General features: G+C 47.0%; 1 protein-coding gene across 2 annotated transcripts in view; it reads left to right on the forward strand.

Moving 5' to 3' along the window:
* Positions 1-24,968, forward strand: part of MYRIP (myosin VIIA and Rab interacting protein) — a 221,091-nt gene that overhangs the window by 189,743 nt on the left and 6,380 nt on the right. For both annotated transcript variants that reach the window (XM_018038374.1, XM_018038375.1), the window contains 4 exons: positions 10,722-10,916; positions 19,093-19,254; positions 23,946-24,050; positions 24,163-24,223. In XM_018038374.1, coding sequence (XP_017893863.1) covers positions 10,722-10,916; positions 19,093-19,254; positions 23,946-24,050; positions 24,163-24,223 — 523 coding nt within the window. The remainder of the gene's footprint in view (positions 1-10,721; positions 10,917-19,092; positions 19,255-23,945; positions 24,051-24,162; positions 24,224-24,968) is intronic.

The following is a 24,968-nucleotide window of genomic DNA, read 5'->3' on the forward strand; positions in this document are numbered from 1 at the left end:
GTTTCCTCAGACACCACATTCTCGTTCACTCTGGTTGCCCTGGAGGCTCCACCTCAGCTGGGCTCAGCGAGGCTCAGAGCAGGAGCTGGTCCCTCGGGAGATCTCAGGTTTGGGTGTGTGGCTTGCTCATTGGTGTACAAATCAACATGGGCTTCCCTGTGGCTCAGCTGGTAAAGAATCTGCCTGCAGTGTGGGAGACCTGGGTCTGATCCCTGGATTGGGAAGATCCCTGGAGAAGGGAAAGGCTACCCACTCCAGTATTCTGGCATGGAGAAACTCCATGGACTATACAGTCCATGGGGTCGCAAAGAGCGACTTTCACTTTCACTTTTTTCCTGATGGTGCTAGTGGTAAAGAACCTGTCTGCCGATGCAGGGGACGTAAGAGACTCAGGTTCGATCCCTGGGTCAGGAAGATCCTCTGGAGGAAGGCATGACAACCCACTCCAGTATTCTTGCCTGGAGAATCCCATCGATAGAGGAGCCTGGTGGGCTACAATAGGGTCGCAAAGAGTCGGACACAACTGAAGCAACTTAGCACACAGCACATACAAATTGACAAGCTCATTCTGATTGGTGTCACTTGGTGGAGGCTGCAGACCCGTCTCTCTGTTGTTCATGGATTTGATTATTCAGTTAGCTTCTGTTCTTCCGTCACTTTCTGCAGTCTGTTACGTCCCGGGAATTATGCTGGTGGAGGAGGTGGTGTGGCTGGTGGGAAGGAGCGTGGGCTTCAGAGACCAGAGTCTCTGGGCTCCAGTCCCAGCCATGCGTCTTCTTCCCTGAGCCACGGTTTCTTCCTCTCTCGAGATGGGATGAAAACAGCCTCCACGTAAGGTTGTTGTGAGGGTTACATGAAACCCTGAACAATGTGGGGTCAGACCCGGCACAGCGGGGACATACATTATCGCTGAGCTGGCATCCTTCCTTCATTCTCGCTTCCCCCCAGAGGGCTTTCTCAGGAGCAAGATACCCCAGGAGAGAAGGTGAGGTCCTGTATGCATTTTACGCCACCTGAACACTGAAGACTTTTCTCCTCTGCCTGTAATTCCTTCATGGGAGCCAACATGTCTTAGAAGGTTCTGTTAAAGCTTTTTTCTGTTACTTGGGATGTCCACAGTCCCCTGCTCGCCCCTTAAAGAACATCCATTTGTCACAGGGCTGAAAGGAAAACTGGAGAGCCCCGCCTGTGTACCCTGTTCTTGATTTTACTAAAGCCAACTACGAAGACTGTTCCCCTACCCCTGAAACCTGCACAGAAGCCTTGACATCAGAATTACTGGATTCAGGGACTTCCCTCTGGTGGTCCAGTGGTTAAGACTCTACACTTCCAATGTAGGGGCTGTGGGTTTGTTTGATCCCTGGCCAGGGAACTAGGATCCCGCATGCCCTACAGGCAGAGAGAAAAACAGCTAGATTCAAAATATAGACTGAATCAGTGATTTGGGGGTTATTCCAGTTTGACATCTGGCAATCACTCTGTCTCCTGGGCTGTGAGAAAGGAGCTTTGGAATATTATGTTTTTTTCCTTATTTCAAAAGTCTAATGAGATTTTCTCTCTCTTGATGTTTAAATCTCCTTGAATGGCATGAGTTTCTTCCAGACCCCTCAGCTGGAAAGCACAGCAGCATCTTGCCCTGTCCCTGTTCGCTCCATGGCCACAGCGTTCTTCCCGTTCTCCTGACAGAACAGTGTACCTTTCATCCATTTTTTCCCACGGCAGCTGCCCCACCTCAGCCCTTGCGACCTGGGAGTCAAGCTGCAGCAATCATGTCCTACGCTCATCTCTGCCTCTGATTCTCCCAGGCCCTAAGTCTGTCCTTCCTTTAGCAATCAGAATTACCTTCCTAAAGCCTCAGCCTCTCAAGCTGGCATGTTAAGAACCTAGGCTTTGAAATGGGGCAGACCTGGGTGTGGGTCTTGGCTCCTTCAGGGCAAACCACGTCACCTCTCTAAGCAGAGTTCCTCATCTGTAAGATAGAGTAGTCATAGTTCCTACATCATAGGGAGGTTCCTAGATTAAATGAGGCTCTCAGAGCCTGGCACGCGGTAAGCACTCAGTAAATGACAGCTCTTCATTCTTCAGTTCTGATGCAAAGAGCTGACTCATTGGAAAAGGGCCTGATGCTGGGAACGATAGAAGCAGGAGGAGAAGGGGACGACAGAGGACAAGACGGTTGGATGGCATCACTACCTCAATGGATGAGTTTGAGTAAACTCCAGGAGATGGTGAAGGACAGGGAAGCCTGGCGTGCTGCACTCCATGGGGTCGCAGAGTCGGACAGACTGAGAGACTAAACAACAAAAATGACAGCTCTGGATAACAGCAGCGGAAACCTGCGACAGCGCCGGATCACCAGCTGTTCAAGATGCAAACCCCTGAGCCTGGCCTTCAGGGTGCTGTGGGACCAGGCCTCCCTCTCTTTTCCCATCTGTCATCCTCTGCACACCCTGGACTGCGGTGCCATTCCCGGTGCGCATCATGCCGCCTCATCTCCAAGGTCTTTCCTCCCTTCAGCCGGAAGTATCCTGCTCGTCTTTCTATTGCTTCCAGACACACTCCAAAGTCACATGCTAACGGAACCTGCTTGTCTCTCTACAGGTCTCAGCCTGTGGCTCCCAGGGTAGAGTAGGACTTATCTCCTGCTGTCTGCTGGGGGTCTTCCTACCCATCTCCTGTCTCTGCCCCCTGAGGACAGGGGCCATGCTTACTCAACTCTGCATCCCCTGCAGGGCCCAGGGCAGTGCCTGGCAGAGAGCAGATGCCTCCTGAAGGCCTGAATTAAATTAGTGATGATAGGAAACAGCAGATGATGTTTGAGTGCCTGGCTTGTTCAGTTGCCCAGCTAGGCCATGGCGTACCTGGTTTTTCTTGCCTGTCAGCATACATGGTTCCGTGTGCTCACTACCAGGAAACAGAGGGTCCTGCGCACGTGTGTGTGTCAGTGGCAGGTTGCCTCCTGTTGCTTCTTAGGACAGACTGTTCTGTATTCTGATATTACATCTTCCACTTCCACGTGTTACGGTATCTCTTCTTTATGAAATTATGCTGAGGGCAGACAATGCTACAACATGGCAGCTTTTTAAAGAAATATTCTTACTCAGCAAGAGAAAAAAATTGGGAAACAGCAGCAAAGTGTAACTTTTTTTGGTTAAAAAAGTTTTAAAGAGCATTTTTTCGAAACACCAAGTAAAGGTTTCTGTGGTGGTCCAGTGGCTAAGAATCTGCATGCTAATGCGGGAGGCACCAGTTTGATGTCTGGTTGGGAAGATGCCAGGTGCTGCGGGGCAACTAAGCCTGTGTGCCACAACCACTGAGCCTGTGCTCTAGAGCCTGGGAGCCACAGCAAGAGAAGCCAGCATGATGGGCAGCCAACACTCTACAACTAGAGAGTAGCCCCCGCTCGCTGCAGCTAGAGAAAGCCCGCGCACCAAAATAAGTAAATAAATAATGTTTAAAGGTATTGAGAAAAAAAGAAGACAAGTAAGCAAGGAAAGTTGTTTCAAGAACATAGTACATAATAAAAGGTGTCTAAGCCACTAGGCCTTACCAGTCACGTGCCCACCTTGAGCCAGCAGGGCATGAGGGAGAGGTTTGAGTAGACGTGGACAGCTCTGTGTTCGGACTGATTCCATCTTCTGGAAAACCCCTTGACCTGGATGGTGTTATCTCCATTTCACAGCTGAGGCTCAGAGAGATTATATCCCCGAAGTCATACAGTGTAACCTGAATTTCCTAAGCCTCATGGCCTGGTGTGTACACAGTGAGGAGGTCACCTTAGGATCCATCTCCACTAGGAAACCACAAGACCAGTGCACCCACTCATTCCCACTATCTCTCTCCATTAGGTGCGGGAATCTAGGGCGAGGGTCTCCCACGTGTTCATGATCCTCCTCTAGGGGCCCGCCTGCTCAGGGCCTTCACCAGGCTGTTGCTGCCCACATCCACCCTGGGAACCGGCCCTGCTAGACACCTCCACAGAGGCTCCAGATCAGCAGGACCAGAGCCAGCTGATGACTTCTGTGGGCCTGAGCACTTCTGCCTTTGTGAACACTTTCCTCCACAAAAAACATTGGAAACCATATTTTACAACTATGTTGGTATAAAGATCAATACTATTTATTACGTATGCTGGGCTGGATGAATCACAAACTGGAATTAATATTGCCAGGAGAAATATTAATAACCTCAGATATGTAGATGATACCACCATTATGGCAGAAAGCTAAGAGGAATTAAAGAGCCTCTTGATGAAGGTGAAAGAAGAGAGTGAAAAAGCTGACTTAAAACTCAACATTCAAAAAACGAAGATCATGGCATCCAGTCTCATCACTTCATGGCAAATAGATGGGGAAACAATGGAAACAGTGACAGACTTTCTTTTCTGGGGCTCCAAAATCACTGCAGATGGTGATTGCAGCCATGAAATTAAAAGACGCTTGCTCCTCAGAAGAAAAGCTATGACAAACCTAGATAGCATATTAAAAAGCAAAAACATTGCTTTGCCACCAAAGGTCCATCTAGTCAAAGCTATGGTTTTTCCAGTGGTCATGTACAGATGTGAGAGCTGGACAATAAAAAACACTTAGCACTGAAGAGTTGATGCCTTCGAACTGTGGTGTTGGAGAAAACACTCGAGAGACCCTTGGGCAGCAAAGAGATCAAACCAGTCAATCCTAAAAGAAATCAACCCTGAATATTCACTGGAAGGGAAGGACTGATGCTGAAGCTGAAGCCCCAATACTTTGGCCACCTGATGCAAAGAACTGACTTCACTGGAAAAGACCCTGATGCTGGGCAAGATTGAAGGCAGGAAAAGAAGGGGACTACAGAGGATGAGATGGTTGGATGGCATCACCGACTCGACGGATATGAGTTTGAGCAAAGTCCGGGAGATGTGAAGGACAGGGAAGCCTGGTGTGCTGTAGTCACCATGGGGTCGCAAGGAATCAGACACGACTGAGCAACTGAACAACAACAAAATGTATTTAAGACACATGCTGAGACCTAAGAATTCATTTTTCCTTCCGATTTTCAAAGAAGGTAAAACATTTTCATGCACCCCCTAAAAGAATGATGGGCCCTAAGTGCCATACCTGCTGAGCCCAATGGATAAAGGAGGCCTGTTGCAAGACCTTGCATGTCATGGATCCATGGACCTCAAAGCATTTTGCCCGCTTTTAAATCTCCCAAAAACCCTAATATCAATGCCCCTTCAGCTTCTACGTGTTTAGGGCTTATTATAGATGTCAGATGGTTTTTCCTGTGGTCATGTATGGATGTGAGAGTTGGACTGTGAAGAAGGCTGAGCGCCGAAGAATTGATGCTTTTGAACTGTGGTGTTGGAGAAAATTCTTGAGAGTCCCTTGGAGTGCAAGGAGATCCAACCAGTCCATTCTGAAGGAGATCAACCCTGGGTTTTCTTTGGAAGGAATGATGCTAAAGCTGAAACTCCAGTACTATGGCCACCTCATGCAAAGAGTTGACTCATTGGAAAATACTCTGATGCTGGGAGGGATTGGGGGCAGGAGGAGAAGGGGACGACAGAGGAGATGGCTGGATGGCATCACCGACTCCATGGATGTGAGTCTGAGTGAACTGCGGGAGTTGGTGATAGGACAGGGAGGCCTGGCATGCTGCAATTCATGGGGTCGCAAGGAGTCGGACACGGCTGAGTGACTGAACTGAACTAATAGATGTCAGAACCATCCCTGAAGTGGAACTAGGAAATTCCCCCTTCTGCCCCAGGAATCTGAACATATCATTTAATCCTCAAAGCATTTTTTCCCCACATTGTATTAAGCACTGTCATATCAAGGCTTACATCAGGTCACATGAATAGATGCCCCAGGCCTTTGTCACTATCCCGTTCCCCACACAGCCAGACACTGGATCTGATTTGGTGCAGCTGAGACTGGCAGACACACGTGCACGCACACACCCAAGGGTGGAGCTGGACCTGGGATCAGCCCCCCGCCATTCCACCCTATTCTCTTTCTATTAAGCCAGGCACCTAAGGAGCCCCTGCTGCCCACACGTTCACAAGCTTGGGCCACTCTGGCAAGGAGCATGCACGCTTATCCCAGCTTGGAATGAGTTTGTAGTTCTTTGTTCAACACAAAGCTTTGAAATGAATGACGATACTGGAACATTCTTAGGAGAATTTGCAACGGTTGCAAATAAGCAGGGATATCTAGTGTTTAGGATGGAGATATTTTCTTCGTTTGAATTCTAAAGACTCAGAATCTCCGCCTGGTGACACTTTACATGCTGCGAGTCTTTGGAAAACTGTTTATAAGGAAGAGTAAAGGGAGGGAGAATTTGTTCCAGAAACATGTTTTTATAGGAAGAAAAAGGGCATGAGCTTCAGCATCAGCCCTTCCAGTGAATATTCAGGGTTGATTTCCTTTAGGATTGAGTGGTTTGCTCCCCTCGCACTCCAAGAGTCTTCTCTGACAAAACGAGGTCCACTGGAGAAGTGGAATGGCAAACTACTTCAGTATTCTTGCCTTGAGAACCCCATGAACAGTATGAAAAGGCAAAAATCGGTTTGTGGGTAGTGAGACAAAAAGTAAAGGCAGAGTCTGCTCTGCCCCGCGGTCCTCAGAGAGAAGAGAAAAGATCCAGGTGGGATTTAAGACTGGGTCCTGACATGGTCTTCTTCCTCCAGTCCATTGACATGGCCACTGGGGCGGGCTCCCACCTCAGAGTGGTACATCGCCTCCTTAAAGGTCTGAACTGGTCCTGTTGTTGGTTACGGTCAAGCAGGAAGCTGAGTCTTTGTTGAGATGGACACTTGTTTCATTGCCTCACTGGTGAGTGATGGAGGAAACACTGGAGGTTTCTCATCACCTTCTGTACCCCAAGCATCGACTATTGGTTATACTCTGGTGATTGTGAAGTTGATATTATGGATTCAGTGTTCCACAGAGGGCTGTGACACAAACCAGGCCCTAGAGGTGGACACCCAGGCTCTCAGTGGTGACCACATGTGGTCAAGAGGCTGGGGAGTGTCGGTGCCTCACAAGAAATACATATCTGCCAGGTCAACACCTGAAAGCCTCTGTTGCACCCTGGAAAAGCAGGATTGGCTACCCGGAGCATTTGAAAAGGAATCGTGCATCTACCTGGCACTAAGTAAATTTGTTGTTTGTGTTTCTTTGATCGCCAGAAGGTTGAATTTGGTTACGACTTGCCCACACTGGCCATTTTCATTCTGCCATCTGTGGGGCCCTTGGCCATGAGTGTCTTTGAGTCTAGCCTTCCTGTTCTGCAGTGACCGCTATTCTGTCAGTTGATTTTCTCACACTCTCCCCTCTCCCTTATCTGATACCATGGATCTGTCACATTTGATCCATCTTACAATGAAAGTGCGGAGTAGTGTCAGCTGCCACCGTAGAAAGCCCTCTCTGGCTCTGGGATCGTGCTTTGTTTGTGCCGTTCGGCTCGTGTCTCTGGGGCTGTAAGCAATAAAGCAGGAAGGCTGCTTTAGATTTTCATTTCTCCCCCATACAGGGCTCCCTGCCAGCACCTCTGAATCCTCACCAGCTTTTTCATCTGAACAAAACCCTGTCCGGCGCTAAATATAGCTTTATTTCACACAATTGTAGACGGTGCTTTTCGACTTTTAAATCTAGACTGAGCAGGGAACAGGACATTTACATAACAAGACAGTGTGAGCCTTGTGACAAATCTCTTCTTGGGCTAGTGAGTTAACTAAGGAATGAGGAGGCTGGGTGCCCTGCTCCTAGCACACAGCTAATTAAATCCCACTTATCTTCGCTCCCAGTAGTTGCCCTGTGCTCATGTCTAAGCAAGTCAGGAACACTCCTGTAGAACAGGCAAGAAACATCCGATTTCCTAGAGATGGGATCAATTCCCTCCAAGTGCTCATGGGTTCCAGTTTGTGTTTCCCAATAGAGAGCTGAACTGGGACACCAACCAACCAGAGTGATCTTATCCAGTTTCCATGTAATTTTTTTCTTTCAGTCCCTTCCCGAGCTGGAGGCTAGTTGCCTTCTGAATGGGACCACAGACCTTGTGAGCGAAACTCTGGTGCTCTCCACAGACCAACTGCTAGTGACTGCTCACTCTCAATTAATGACAAACCTAAATACTTTCAGGGGGTCAGGAAAGTATGTCACCGTGTCAAGTCACCTGGGTGGAGCTGAAGGCACCCCGTGGGGGCAGGGACTTTACCGACTGTTCAGTGCTTCTTCCCAGCACCTGAGGTAGAGTCAGCACATCACCAACCCCCAATAAAAGATGTAGACGAATTAGTGGCAGGGACTGCAGAGAACTGGGAGGTGCTTATCTCACAGAAAGCATTCTCGTCAGGGGAAAAAAAAAAAAAACCCACATGCCTCTAGGCACTATTTGGCTTCCAGCTGGCAACTCCTATGATTGAATAAACAAGGCTATTTATGGATGGAAAGGAAAAATGCCTACCAAGCAACACTGATGTCCAGCTCATCACTTTGATATTGTGTATTCTGCGGGTGTCAAGACGCAGATAACTCTGTTTAAGCACCTCTTATGTCCTTCTCATTTAGGTCCTTGGCCCTTTAATGACCCGGGATCAATGGGAGGTGTGTGTTAATGTTCATACTTGCCCTTCCATCATGCTACCATCTAACCTTTTTTCTTCTGAATCCCTTAGTTACATGTCTTTCTTCTCAAAAGATGTACAGAGGCACCTCTTCTACCAAGTAAAGGGCAAACTTTCTAAATACAAGCTTTATCTGTTCAGAGAAGGGTAACAAGTCTGTTTTCATATGTACAGTGTAAACTTTTCTAAAATGGACTTCAGCAAACAATGGTGGTTACTTCATGCCAAAACAGTGTGAGTCCAGGTCATCTCTAAAACATTGAGTTACAGGATTCTGGATAATGGAGTACAGCCTTTGCAAGTCTTTCCTAAGGTGAAAAGTTGGCTTGGTCTCCCTCGGACCCTACCCTTCGTCTGGCGGATCTGCGTTGCCTTCCCTCCCTCTCATTTTCCTGATAACTCAGACTGATTGTTTGGTATGTAATGAAGTCCCTTGAACCAAAAGAAGCATAACTCTTGGATGAGTCAAGCAGCTATTATAGAACAGACTGACTGGAGAGCTGCCCCCTGAGCACATGTGCCTTAACCCTAGGGTGGCTGATAGATGCCAGGGTTGAGACTCTAGTATGAGACCATGTGCCAGAGCCCAGAGCCAGCTTCTAGACTGTGAACTCAGCCACAGACTTGTCCCTTAGACACTTTGATTTCCTAGCGAAGTTGCAGAGCCACTGAAAACCTCCTTTAGTGAGATAAAACCTGTAGTAAAATTTACTTGGAAAAACAAACTTTGCAAGATCAAGCCAGAGCTATCATTAATATTTGGTCCAGATTATATGAATCAGATAGATACCTTGAGAGGTACCAAAGGCATTAATAAATTCCAGGCTTTCCTGGAAATGGGCAGTATTTGAATTTCCAGTTTGCAAACCCTGTGATGGGCTAAGTGAAACTGATTATAGATGGACACCATTACTGCCAAGCCACATTGATCTCCTTCTTATTTCTTGGTGCTATATGTTCAGATGAACTCAAAGATGCAGATGATTCTCTGTGGCTGAAGCACCTCCACTCCATCAAAGACCTTGGCCCAGATCTGGACTGATTATAACTTTGAGTCATGAATACAAAAACCAGAAGTGAATTGTGTCAGTCAGAAATGTGTTCAACCATAAATAATGGAAAATCTGGCCCAAAAGGGTTCCATCAGGCAGGGAATTATTTTTCTCATGCATTTTCAGAGGCAGGGAGAGTCGCAGCAGTACAGCGGATCCAGGGTCTATGTGGGCCAGGCTCTTTCAGTCTTTCTGATTCACCTGACTTAGCATTTTGATATCATCCTCACTCATGTTGACTTCCTAACTGCACACCTATGATCAAGGCAGGGGCAGGAAAGCATCTGCATCTGTTCACCTGATTAGGAAAACAAAAGCTTTGCTAGAAACCCCAATGGGCTTTCCCTGCAGGCTCACTGGGCAGAACCATGTCACATGACTGCCCTTGGCTTGCAGGGGAGGCTGGGAAATGGAGCGTATTTCTTGTTCAGCCTCAGTGGTGAAGGAAGGCAAGGAGGAATGGGCTTGAGAATAGATGTAGGTGAGCTAACAACACAGTGGCTACCAAGCGGCCGCAGAGAAACTCTTTCTGATCCTCTCAGTGAACAGATGACAGAGCTGAGTTCCAGAAATGGGAAGCAGCCTGACCAAGGTCCCATGTCTGGATGAGACTGCAGCCAGACCTAGAGCCCAGGCCTCCTCACTCCCTGTCCAGAAAGCGACCCATTGGACTACGTCATGAATGTAGTTTGACAGAGTCTGTGACTGAAGGTCTGCTGAGGAAAGAGAATATTATCCAGAAAATGAGGTGATGAATATGAAACTATCAGCAGTGGGCAAAGGACCGAGTAACTTCCACCTGGGCTCCCCTTCCTCTCTCCCTAAGAATCTGAAATAATTCACTGTGAGCCACAGAAGCTCAGCCAAGTCACATCAGGCCTCCTCTCAGTCCCCTCAGACTGGATAGATATTTTAGAGATCCTCATTCCTTCAGCGCATTGATGTTGGTGTGTGTTATGACAGAATCAGTCTCATGATGAGCACCATGATGATGCAGAATTTCCATGTCATTGTTAATGTTGCTCTTGTCTTCTGTCCCCTTCTGTTATTGGACCAAACAGAAGTATTCTGCTGTTTCTCTCTGCAACATCTCCACAGAAGTCCTGAAAGTCATCAACGCCACGGAGGAGTTGATCGCTGAGTCTGCAGGGCCCTGGGAGTTCCCGCCTGTCCCTCCTGATGGAGAGAAGGGGACATTTCCTCTTGGGACAGACCAAGCGAGACTGGATGAGCAGCTGACTTCCCTGGAGGAAAATGTAAGGCAATGTGGATGTGCTCTGCTTAGGGCACACATGTGTGAAGGAGGAGCTGATGACGTAACTCACTGCAGAGGCCAAGGACACAGACACACCACTGCTGTAGCATATATATTCTCAGAAGGGTCTTAGACTGGGTTCCCCACAAGCAGACCCCGAGATGAGGATTCCTATGCAACTGATTTATTAGGGAAGTGCTCCCAGGGAAGACTTATTTATAAGGGAGTAGGGAGAGGGAAGAAATCAAGCAAAGCTATGACTTTAGCGAGTAAGCCCAAACCTGGGAGTGTGAGTTGCATCTCAGAGTTGTCCTGACCTAAGGCAAAGAAACCCACCCTTCCTACAATCAGCAGGCACCTCAGTCTCTCTGCATGCAGGCAAAGTGTCTGCTTCCCTGGTGACTCAGACAGTAAAGAATCTTCCTGCAATGCGGGAGACCAGGTTCGATCCCTGGGTCAAGAAGATCCCCTGGAGCAGGGCATGGCAACCCACTCCAGTATTCTTGCCTGGAGAATCCCACGGACAGCAGAGCCTGGCCAGCTACTGTCCAAAGGGCCCCAAAGAGTAGGACACGACTGAGTGACGAACACTTTCACTTTCAAAGTAGCTCAAAGGTAGTCTTCTGCAGAGGTCTGAGTTATTAGAACAAAAAAAGCACACCCCAGCTTGAGAGTGGGGAGGGCAGTGAGCAGAAATTATGTAAGGGATCCATGGGGATCCATGTGGAATGTTGCCAGTACCACTGCAGAGAGTAAGAGTGGTTGCCAACAGGGCTTAGGTTACTGCAACTGGTCTGCTGTGCTTCACAGATAGGTCTCCTTGTAATGGATTTTTCTGTCCTTCCATTACCATCACAATTGGCATAGTCCCAGTATCACCAGCCAGTCAGGTGATTCTATCTTTCCACCCGCAGAATCAACCCTAATTTGGAGATGCTCTAATGAATGGCATTCTCAGAAACCAGAAAATGTTATTAGAAAGATTTTTTGCCAGAAGTTGAAACAACAAATCTAAATGACTCAAAGTTAAAAAAATAAAAATAAAAACTAGATTAGTTTTACTTGAAAAGTGGAAGACTCTCTCCCTTTGGATTCCCATAAAACCTACGCATGTGTCTGCCTCACTTCATGGCCCTTTCAGTTCACTCATGTATCTTCCATTAGATCAGCACCAATGACATTCTGGGTCAGATAATTCTTTGTTGTGGGGGCTGTCCTGTGCATTGTAGGATAGGATGTTTGGCAGCATCCAATGGTCTCTGCCCATCCAATGCTGGAAGCTGCACCCTCCGAGATTTGACAGTCGAAAGTGTCTCCAGACATTGTCAAATCTTAGCGGGGGCATGAGAGAAGACTATGGCACGGTCATGCCCAAGTTGGAAACCAGATATATAAATTCCCACAGAACTGGACCTGCTGCCTTACCTATCAGTAGCCCTCGCCCTTGGTCCTGCGCCTGACACAGAGGAGGTGCCCGAGAAATGCTTATCTGACCCATGATTGCATGCGTGCCTGGGCGCTCATTCGCTTCAGTCGTGTCCAACTCTTGGCAACCCTATGGACTGTAGCCGCCAGGCTCCTCTATCCATGGGATGCTCCAGGCAAGAATACTGGAGTGGGTTGCCAAGCCCTTCTCCAGGGGATCTTCCCAACCCAGGGATCAAACCTGAGGCTCTTATGTTTCCTGCATTGGCCCCTCCCATGGTCTCTTTACCACCAGCGCCACCTGGGAAGCCCAATACATGACTACATCAGATGAATATGGTACATTTTTAAAAGCACTGTTTTACTTCTAATGTGCAGGTCTCTGTTCTTTAAACATGCCTGTAACAATGCTTTCAGGTGCTGTTCGTCCTCAAGTAGCCCTAATCCTGCACACACAGAGTTGAAAAGATTAAAGATGTGGTTAACCAGGAAGGGATGAATTTTCTTTTTACAAAGTATGGTATCAAAAAACTTACAATGCATGAAATAATCCAGATTTAAATGACAACGGCCAGTCCCCATGGCACATTGAAAACAAAGACAGCATGCCTTGTTCTTTTCCTCTAAGGAGTGTATTGAAAAATACAATGGCCTTGGCAGAGTTTTCACATGTAAGATCCTTTTATTGTACATCATGTTTCTTTTTGTGGGTGCATTAACACTTTGAGTCCAAAACTCATCCTCTTAGCCACTGATTCAGGATGTCAGAAAGGCCAACAGTGGAAGGCTGGGGGTTACAGCTCCCTGCTCCCTGTACGGACCCTCTAAGATGCCTCTCTTGTTCACAAAGAGTTAACTGCCTACTTCCACCTCCTTCCCTACCCCATCCAGCTTTTCAAATTTCACCTCTAAAGAGATTATTACATCTGTGTTCCTTTGAATTCTGTGGGTCTTTGAGTCATGGAAGGGATGATTTTTTTCTTTATCTCTTCAGTTCCCCAGATCACAGAGCTGTGGGCAGGTCGCTTGCTCTGCTGTTTCCAGGATGGAATTCAGTCGAGCAGCAGGAGAAGGGCAGAGCTGATTCTTAAGCTGGCCTCTGGGTGCAGCTGATTTAATTAAGCCTGGGCTTCTGTCTGTCTGTGTTCTAAAGAGCGCTCCTGCTCTCATCCTCTGCTGCCTTTCTCCTTTGTGCCAAGGAGCCCAGGGACCAGCAGAAATAGAAACGGCCACACTTGGTCTGCTTTCTGAACACTGGCCTCTGCAGACCAAGACTCTGAGATAAAAGAGAAGATTTGCAAGAGAATGTCCACCTTTATGTAGACTTAGGAAGATTTCAGAGCTACGTAAAATGGAATATGTCACATCCACATGTGAAATCTGTTTCATGAACTGCCTTGTTAATCCACTTAATTGGGGGAAGTAGGGCATGGGCTCATTGGAAAAGACCCTGATGCTGGGAAAGATTAAAGGCAAAAGGAGACGGGGGTGGCAAAGTATGAGATGGTTAGCTGGCATCGCCAACTTAATGGACATGAGACTGAGCAAACTCCAGGAGGTAGTGAAAGACAGGGGAGCCTAGCGTGCTTCAGCCTATGAAGTTGCAAAGAGCTGGACATGACTGAACAACAACACACAGATTTTAGCATTTCCTTTGTCTCTTAACTTTGACACTTCTAACCTGCTGCCTGGTTGTAAAGTCAGCTCTGTCTCACCTAAAGGTGGGAGGAACCTCAGACCAATGCCAGCCTTCCCTGCACACACACAGTGGAGACTCAGTTTCTCAGACTGAATGCCTGGGGACCTCTGAAGCACAGGGTCCTACTGTACCAGTAGGGCTCTGGCTGGGAGAGGAGTTTCAGGAAGAGAGTATTGACTCAGGTCTGGGTAAGCTTAAGAGATGCTACAGTGCCCAGAGAGTAGCAGTAGGAGGAAGCAGCCACCACCCCCAGGCCGTTATAGCCCCAGGAGAGCTGGAGCCTGGAAGAGCACCCCCTAGTGGGGGCTATTGCCATGGAATCCAGGAAGGAAAGGGGCTGGGGAGGCTCCAACTTCTTTCTCCTCCTGCCTTTGATCTTCTCATTGGCGAAACCCATCCCTGCCAGCAAGGGATCCTTGATGGTAAAGTTTGTATCAGTCAGCCTCACAGAGAACAGAACAGAGCAGAGAAGAATGGAAAATGGATCTAGGGATCAACAGAGAATAACCAGCTTGACCATTCTCAAACCTGTGGTGTGAATGGGGGAACCCACCATGGCCACCTTGTGGGATTATGCAGGGTTGTGAGGGGGCAGGATGAGTGGGCTCCCTCACCATTACACCCCCATCTAAAGATCTTCCTCTGACAGAGACCACTGGGGGTACCCCATAATTCCCAGCCACAGACCCAGTGGAGGAACAGCCTCAACTTCCTTTTCAGTTCAGTTCAGTCGCTCAGTCATGTCGGGCTCTTTGTGACTCCATGGACTGCAGCATGCCAGACTTCCTTGTCCATCAGCAACTCCCAGAGCTTGCTCAAACTCATGTCCATTGAGTCGGTGATGCCATCTTCTGTTGTCCCCTTCTCCTCCTGCCTTCAATCTTTCCCAGAATCAGGGTCTTTTCCAATGAAGTCAGTTCTTTGCATCAGATGGCCAAAGTATTGGAGCTTCAGCTTCAGCCTCAGTCCTTCTAGTGACTATTCAGGGTTGATTTCCTTTAGGATTGACTGGCTTGATCTCCTGGCTGTCCAAAGGACTCTCAAGAGTCTCTTCCAACACCACAGTTCAAAAGCATCAATTCTTCTGTGCTCAGCTTTCTTTATAGTCCAACTCTCACATCCATACATGACTACTGGAAAAACCATAGCCTTGACTAGATGGACTTTTGTTGACAAAGTAATGTCTCTGCTTTTTAATATGCTGTCTAGGTTGGGCATAGCTTTTCTTCCAAGGAGCACCCATCTTTTAATTTCATGGCTACAGTCACCATCTGCAGTGATTTTGGAGCCCAAGAAAATAGTCTGTCACTGTTTCCATTGTTTCCCCATCTATTTGGAATGAAGTGATGGGACTGGGTGCCATGATCTTAGTTTTTTACTTCTGCTCTAAAACTTTTGGCAATACCAAATACTCTGTAGTATGCAATTAGTGGTAGCAGGTTCAGTGGGGCAGCCATGGGGTACTCCACTCTGCCCCACAATCTAAGACCAGGCAGAGGAGGTTGATCTTCCTTCTCAAAGCCCTTGAACAGCCCCCACAGCACAGGTGAGGCAGACCTTCTAGAAGTGATCATAGCTCTCTGCTCTCAGAGAACAAGAAAAGAAATCCTATCTGCTACTGTTTAACCTTAGTCCCCTAACATGTATTTCATGGAAGCCAAGTCCAACAAGATGCTCTAAGGTCAAACAGACTTGAGAAACCCATAAACTCTTTCTAGGAAAATTGAGATACATGTTAGCACATTAAAGACTCTGAGAAGTTCTACAATAAGAAATCTGTTTAACGTTCTGTATCCTAGGTGCTTTGACCATAATGTCCTTCCTTAATGAAACACTTATTCTTGTCCATTGAACGGTTTAAGAAAGGCTTGTTGAACCAGGAGCCAGTCAGTGGGGTCACAGGCATCAGTGACTAGCATTTGGAGGGGATGTAGATTGCTCAGATGTGGTAACCATATTTCTTACCAAAAGTGCACCATAATTAAGCAAGCAATACCAAGTTAACAGTTTTCAAATGGGTTATTTTTAAGAGTAGAATAACATTTTCATTATATAGCATGCTAATTTTTGTTATTTCAGCCTGGCCACAGAGCCAGTATCGTGTCTGTCTGTAACCACAGTGACCCTAGTGCCATTAGGCCAAAGTTTGAACTGCAAATCGTCATAACATTCCAATAGAGATTAAGTATCATGGTAATCATAGATTCCCCAGTGGCACAGTCGTCAAGAATCCACCTGCAATGCAGGAGATGTGGGAAGCAGGGGATCGATCCCTGGGTTGGGAAGATCCCCTAGAGGAGGAAATGGCAACCCACTCCAGTATCCTTGCCTGGGAAATCCCAAGGACAGTGGAGCCTGGTGGCTTCCAGTTCATGGGGTCCCAAAGAGCTGGACATGACTGAGCACACCATTGTAGGGCAGGGTGGATAAAGGCATGAAATCTGGCACCAGCCCTCTGGCTCAATAAATACCTGTGATGATCGTCATCACCGTCATGACCATCGTCTCCCTCCTCTAATCCTTCAGGTGCTTGTAAGTTCCTGTGGAGCGGGCGTCAGTGCCAAACCGCGGAACCTCCCCACCCCACTAGTGCCGGGAAAGCAGGCTCTCAGGGAACACAGAGTAAAAGATGAACATCCTGGCCTTGCCGCGGACTTGGAGCAATTTCATATTGCTTTGTCTTGGCAGAGAAAATACGGAATGTTGGTGGATGACTATGTTGGCGAGAGAACAACAAGATGCTATTGAGTTTGATATGGCCATAGGGTATGACGACATTTAGTTTTCCATGTTTCTGGAAATATCAAGGTTATGAGACCTTATGTCAAGTCATGTTTAACCACTGAGACACTGAAATTCTTCATTTTATTTAAATCATAATTACAAATTTTGGTTCATTGTGAAAAGCTCTCAGTTTATGTTTTAAATGGTCATATCAAAATAAACTCACCGTTTTGGGTGTGGGTACCAAAAATATAATATCCAAACTCAAACTGTCGTTGCCTTCTCTCTGATCTTTCTCCTCTCTCCCCCTCCCTCCTCCTCCTCTTCCTCTTCTCCTCCTTCTTCTTTCCTCTCTCTCTGTCTGTAATTTTTCAAGCTCACAGCTTTTCTCCCCTCAAATAGCTTTGAAATATTCATCATTTTCTTCTTCGGACAAAAATAAAGTTTTTCTTATTTTGAAGATGAAGAACATATGGCCGTATTAAACTGTGAAGATCTCTTAGAAACAGAAGTTCTCTAATACTCGCCTGTGATAAAGAAATATGACATGAAGGGAACACTGCAATAGGGTGGTGGCCAGCAGACATTCGGTGTATGACCCTGGTGTGAGCAGTGAATCACCCGGAGTGACGCCAGACGCAGTCACCGCTGGAAGCTCCCACAGCCCAGCTAGTTGTGTCTGGCGGTGCACAGTCAAATTTGCTTTCATCACACCTGCACTTGCTTTCGTTCCACACTGAAAAGTTTTGTCAAATTGCCAGTTTTCACACAGATGTACGAATCATGCCAAGGAATTGACTGAGTTGGACTATCTCAGGGCTCTTTGCCCTCCTTGGCAACACTCAGCATCACTCAGTGCAAGTGATCTCCGTGCACGGCTCTTGGATTGCCTAACTCTGTTATATTTTTACCTCAAGTTAAAAGAACTGTTAAAGAAGGGGCGGTGCACATCATTCAGATCAACTCAAAATGACTGTGACTACATGTTTGAAGTGAAGTGAAGTGAAGTTGCTCAGTAGTGTCCAACGCTTTGCGACCCCATGGACAGTAGCCTACCAGGCTCTGCCATCCATGGGATTTTCCAGGCAAGAGTACTGGAGTGGGCTGCCATTTCCTTCTCCATGTTTAGAGCTTTATATACATTGATTAAACCTCATAAATCTCTCTTTAATTAATTATCTTCTCTAGATACATCTGGTTCCTGTGTTGTCCGTTGTTAAGTAGGCTGAAGGGGCATTTGTTTCACTCACCCTGTCCGGCATCCCTCGGCCTGAATTATTCCAACGATTTATTTTCCGTTTGCCTATGTTTTTGTTTTTTGGCCTCGCCACATGGTATGCAGGATTCAGGATCTTAGATCCCTGGCCCAGAATCAATCCTGTGCCCCATGCAGCGGAAGCTTGGAGTCTTTGCCCACTTTTATGAGAATCACGTTATAAACTCATAAGCCAAAGTAATTTTTCCTTTAATTTTCCCTCAAATTACTTTATCTTATTTTCTCTTTAATTTTCAGTGTAAGTGAAAGTGGAAATCACTCAGTCGTGTTCGACTCTTTGTGACCTCATGGACTATACAATCCATGGAATTCTCCAGGCCAGAATACTGGAGTGGGCAGCCTTTCCCTTCTCCAGGGGATCTTCCCAACCCAGAGATCAAACCCAGGTCTCCGGCACTGCAGGCGGATTTGCTACCAGCTGTCTTACATTAAACAGATTGTACATGCTTCTCAACATCATACTATTTTCTCAGAAATAGAGTATTACAAATTTCAGGTTCCTTTTCATTCCCTTAACCTGATTCAACCAGGCTAACAGTACCTGTTCAGAGAGGATTCACTCAAAATTTGTGGTTGTTTTAAATTAATTTCACCTCTTTTGTGTTCTCTGAATTTTTCCCAATTACTAAATTGGGAAAACTAAATTACTAAAATGAAGCAAAATTTTTATTGGAAAAACTGCATCATGAGTTTTTCTCCTTGTTTCCTCTGTCTTGATACTATGGTTGTTATAGTTGCTGGACAAATTCACCATTTATGTAACTTATATCGTGTATTTTTATACAATTTTATCATAATTTTAGAATTTGCAAACTATTTTTTCTTGCAGGAAAGGTTGGGGGAAGAGGAAGTGTGGCTGACAGTGAGGGGGTGGCAAGACCTTATGTTACCACTTACATGTAAAGAATGTTTATAAATGGGGGATTCCCTGTCTCTTTTTCCCAACGTTGAGTCTAATTCTTTCTCACTCCCCTGAATTGTAGCATCCCCTGAAAGGGCCCCACCAGTCCCGGGCCCACAGGCCTGAGCTCAAAGGCCATGCCTCCTCTGCAGGTGTACCTGGCTGCAGGCACTGTGTACGGACTTGAAGGCCAGCTGAGCGAGCTAGAGGATGCCGCCCGGTGCATCCACAGCGGCACGGATGAGACCGAGCTGGCAGACCTGGAGGACCAAGTGGCCACGGCAGCGGCCCAGGTCCATCACGCCGAGATCCAGGTAAGAGCTCTCCTCTACACCCAAAAAGAGGCAAAAAGAGGGGGTACCTCATCTCCCACTAGAGTCATCTCTAAGCCTTTGTATCTGTCCGTTCCTGCCATCTCCAGCAGACTTCGTGGACATGGTCCTCTCAAAGTGAAGTGAAAGTGAAGCCGCTCAGTCATGTCCAACCCTTTGCGACCCCATGGCCTGTAGCCTACCAGGCTCCTCTGTCCGTAGGATTTTCCAGGCAATAGTTTTGGAGTGGATTGCCATTTCCTTCTCCAGGGGATCTTCCCAGGGATCGAACCAGGGTCTCCCACATTGTAGACAGATGCTTTACCGTCTGAGCCACCAGGGAAGCCTTCCCAGGATGGTCCTCCCAGGATGCCACCAAATCCTCCTTTTCAAAGTACAGCCCTCCTCTCCCCGAATTATAGCCTTGATAATATTTGTCTTCCAAACCTATGCCATCTCCCTCTTTGACAAATTCTCTGACCCTTGCTATAGAGGCTCCCACCCCACCCCAAGACCAGCCTCCCTAACCTTTATCACACTATTGATTACCTATTTAATGCCAGTGTTCCCCACGATAGACTGAAAGTTTCCTGAGAACAGGACTCTGGCTATCTAGCTTAACACCATAAGTCTAGTGCCTAACATGGGTTTGGGGCCCAATAACATTGAGAGGAATAAATGAATGGAAAATGAAGTGTAGAATTCTTAGACCAGTATTTTGCATGATTTTCAATGTGGCTGTTTTAGAACTAACTACTATATTATCTGTAACTTTCTGAAGATGCTTGTTTGCAGTTTTCATGGATAGCCTCTTGGCCTCTGATTCTGGATCAGAATCAACTGTGGACTAAGTAACTGATTCTCAGACTGGGGTCTGTGAACATATGCATATTCCGGGACCCACAAAAAATGCTGGTCTCTGCAGCATGAGCTCAGTGTAGATCCCTGGTTCGCTGATATTTCTGTAGACCCTGCATCTCAAAACTTGCATCCTTTGGAGAATGGGCATCAGTAGAAACCATCTCTGGACAGAGATGATAACAGTCTTGGGTGATAATTATTTTTAAATAAACATTTCTATTTTAAAGAGTCAAAAATCACAACTGCTGATACCATTAAGCACTCTTGAGAATGGGAGGGTACCAGTTCTGTGCTAGGAATGGCCTGGGAATGCGCTCATCACATATGACCCTGTTGACTGTTTATTACCTCAAATAAAAATCATTTCCCACAAATGCCCCTCAACATTTAATCAATTTATAGTCAGTGTGATATAAAATAGAATCAAATCATTTGTTTTCTGGGGGTGTATTTTGCAGCAAATATTTCTCAAATGGCTTGGCAGGAAGTAATATGGTTTATGGATGACTGGGAGGGTTTTATTGGATAATTAGTTATTTGTGCTTCCAAATTTTTCTAGGCTTAAATTACTGGAGCCATGTTTTATGGCAGAAAATCCTGGCATCCAAAATATATATTTTCCATGTGTTTGAATGTGCCTTGTTGTTGTTGTTTAGCAGCTCAGTTGAGTCCGACTCTTTGCAACCCCATGGATTATAGCCTGCCAGGCTCCTCTGTCCATGGGGCTTTCCAGGCAAGAATACTGGAGTGGGTAGCCATTTCCTTCTCCAGGGGATCTTCCCAAACTCAGAGATTGAACCCAGGTCTCCCGCATTGCAGGCAGACGCTTTAACCTCTGAGCCACCAGGGAAGCCGGCCTGGAGGGTAGATGTGCTGAATTATGTTCTTAGATTAGGTCAGATTCCGGGGACGCTTTCACCTTGGAGTTTACCTTTGGGACAGGCTAGCCCGGTGCTCAAGGAGACTGCAGGACCATCCACGGGGCAGTGTGCTAAGAACAGCTGGCCACTGTGTCCTGCAGGGTCACCTCTGTGAGCATTCCTGGGAAAAGTCTCTCTTAACTCTTAATACCAGGAAAAGCTGTTCTCCTAAATACTTGGTCTTTATCTGTGAACACAGAGTCCTACACTGATCTTTTTGTTTTGGCTCCCAGAAAACTCAGAACTGAAATGGTCATCCCCTTCTGTTAAGAGTGAGGTTAAGGGTCCCTGGATATTCAGTCTTAGGAATAAATGGAACACAATTAGACAGAAAATGATAGATAGATAGGCAGATAGATAGATAGATAAAATGCAGGCAAAACCAACCCTCAGCAATCTCCTTTCCTCTTTCTTCATCCTTTGCCCATGGACTAAAGCAGGAAAAATTAACCCTTCTTATTCCAGAGCCTGGCAGTCAGCAAATCAGGAGATCAGCAACTTGCTGTCTTCAAGGGGAGGAGCCCTCTGAGCAGAGCCCTCTGAGCAAATCCCTCCATCAAAACTGCTTCCAGGAGAGAGTGTGGGCGTCTCACTCACACCAGTTGCTAATGACTGACAAGTTTATTAGCAATCTATTTGTCTCTAAACCAAGGGAATGCCCTCCTCAGTGTGAAATTTGAGGAATCAGAATAGGAAGGCATCTGGGGGGCAGGGAGGGACAAGGGCTGCACAGTGGCCCCTGATGGGGACTGGCTGCTGGGCAGCTTCACTAGTGCTCTTTGACCAGCTGCCACTGTCCTGGCCTTTAGCTGCCTCCTCCTCCTTCTCTGAGTAAGACTGCCAGGATAGGGGAAGCATCTCCCATATCTGCCGCCCTTTCAGACCTTCTCTCTGCATTTCCTAGAGCAGCTTTCTCCATAGGCTTCATCCAAAAAAGCCCTCCGTAAATGACAGCGGAATTAGAATTTGTCTTGCGCAGCACGAAATAGCTTAGGGACAGGGGAGGCAATGGACTTTCCAGGTGGCTCAGATAGTAGAATCTGCTTGCAATGCAAGAGTCCCAGGTTCAGTCCCTGGGTTAGGAAGATCCCCTGGAGAAGGAAATGGCAACCCACTCCAATATTCTTTTTTTCCCTAATTTATTTATTTATTTACATTGGAGGATAATTGCTTTACAGTACTGTGGTGGTTTTTGCCATACAGTGACATGAATCAGCCATGGGCGCACTTGTGTCCCCCCATCCTGAACCCCCCTCTCACCTTCCTCCTCAGCCCCTCCCTCACGGTTGTCCCAGAGCACTGGCTTTGAGCGCTCTGCTTCATGCATCGAACTTGCACTGGTCATCTATTTCCCATGTGGTGACATACATGTTTCAATGCTGTTCTCAAATCATCCCACCCTCACCTTCCCCAAAAGAGTCCAACAGTCTGTTCTTTACATCTGTGTCTCTTTTGCTGCCTCGCATATAGGATCATCGTTACCGTCTTTCTAAATTCCATATATATGCATTAATATACTGTACTGGTGTTTTTCTTTCTGGCTTACTTCACTCTGTATAATAGGCTCCAGTTTCATCCACCTCATTAGAACTGACTCAAATGCATTCTTTTTTATGGCTGAGTAATATTCCATTGTGTATAGGTACCTTATTCCATTGTGTATAGATTTCTTATCCATTCATCTGCCGATGGACATCTAGGTTTCTCCCGTGTCCTAGCTATCACTCCAGTACTCTTGCCTGGAAAATTCTATGGACAGAGGAGCCTGGCCAGGTACAGTCCATGGGGTCACAGAGAGTCGGACACGACTGAGCAACTGACAGGGAAGGCAGTGAAGACGTCGGGGTGGAGGGCCCACACGTTGGGCCGGGCCTGCTTTCAGGTCTCCGGTCTGATGCCCCAGCACACTCAGGCCGTGTCATAGCCTCCTCCCTTAGGTCTGCCGGCCTGCTCCTGCCTCCTCCAGTGTCCCCCATGCCAGGTCTTGGCAAGAGGGCTCTGAGGATGGGGCAGCATGGTGTGGGCGTGGGCACTGGCATTAATTCTGAGCTCTGCTGTGAGATGTTGGGTGCGTCACTCATCCCTCTGAGCCACAGTTTCCTCGTCTGTAAAACCAAGAGGGCGGTACCTGCGTCACAGGATTATGACCGAAGCATGAGTGCGTTCACGTATTTAAAGCACTTGGCATGGTGATGGTACACAGTGATGCCCTTTTCTAAGAGCAGGGACCATGTCTTCTTCACCCCTGGGGACATGGACGGACGGGGATTCTTTCCTAGCACTGAGTGGACTCTTGTTCTCTGTATCTACCTTAAGACAAATGGTTGGAGAAGAAATCTGAGCTCCTTCTCACCTTCCGGTGTTATAGTGAAAGAAACCAGTGCCCAGAGACTGGAGGGAGTTTCTCAAAGCCACTTGGCCTCTTCATAGAGGAAACGGACTTGAATCAGGTGCTGCTGGGCCTCCACCTAAGACCTGGTGCTGTGATTTTGAACTCGGAGTCATGGAAGAAGGAAGGTGGATCTCCAGCTCCTACTTGCCTTTCAAAACTCACAGCGTGTTGCCTCCCAGGGAAGCCCTCCTTGACCGCACCCCCACCCCTATGCTGAGCCCGGTGGCCCTGGGCCAGGGTTCCCATCATGCCCCAGGCTTCCATTTATCCCTCAGGGACCTCTGACAGGGGTGACATGCTCTAGAGCTAACAACTGGAAAATTGAACTTACAAAGAGGGATCCGTGGTTTATTTTCTCCACTACAGTACCAGGTAGAGACGTGCCTGGTAGAAGCTCAATGAATGAATGAATGAGCACATATCAAAGCAGATTTGTTTTCTATAGCTTCATAACACTTCTAATAAAGATTCTCTCCTCCTGGACACTGTGCCTACTGATTCTGTCTTTCTGTTGCATTAAGATTTCTGATATTGAGAGCCGGATTTCAGCCCTGACCAATGCAGGGTTGAACATAGCACCCTGTGGGCGCCTCACCAGAAAACGAAACCAGAAGCAAAGGAACCAGGTGAGTTTGTCCCTCACTCCATCTGCTGGAATACCGCATGACCTGGAAAATGCAGAAGATAAAACACCTGTGGCTTCACAAAGGCGTACTGATGCCTGTGTTCCGTTTGTAGGTACAAACCATAGACACATCGAGGCAGCAGAGGAGGAAACTGCCCGCTCCACCAGTGAAAGGTATGCTTACATCAGACCACAGAGCCACCCAAGAATCAAGCCTGGCTCATTCACTTAGAGTAACTCAGAGATCTGAGTTTGAGGACCAGATCTAATGAGGTGTTTTCACCCTGAATTACCCTTGTGGAGAGTCTGTCTTGATCTGGATTCCTCCAAGAGGCAGACCCTGGGACAAGGCTGTGGTGTGGGAGGTAACTCCAAGAAACACGGATATGGGAAGAGAGAAATGATTCAGGGAAGGAAATTAAGCCAATACAGTGTACTTTGATTAGTATTAATAGTTTGCTTCTTTGTGCAAATGATGCTAAACCCTGATGGGGACTTCTGGGAGACAGTATTAACCATATCTCCTACTTTCCTGCTCAAAGAATTAGGAAGATGAGGTTTTTCAACTCTCATCTTTGCTTGAAGGTTATTTTGGGCAGGGACATTGACTCCCTGGTACTTCTGACCATCACTCATGGGCTAAGAGAGAGTGGTGGTGCCTGCAGCAGGATGCTGTCAGAGTGGGCTGGGACGGTGACCATCAGGGAGATCTGAGCACACGCCGAAAGCATCTAACTCAGGGCATCTAACCCAACTTAGAGGGATTCCAGTAATGCCAGTCCCATCACCCTTATCTACTGGTTGTTTTCAACCATCTCCCTGGATTCAGAAGCCACAGAGTGGGGATGCCAAACTAAAAATTTAGACCTACAAAGTAAAAGAGTGGAAAGTCGGTGGATACATGTTTGAGTCCTGGCTC

This window comes from Capra hircus, chromosome 22 (assembly GCF_001704415.2).
Source record: "Capra hircus breed San Clemente chromosome 22, ASM170441v1, whole genome shotgun sequence".
Classification (NCBI taxonomy): domain Eukaryota; kingdom Metazoa; phylum Chordata; class Mammalia; order Artiodactyla; family Bovidae; genus Capra; species Capra hircus.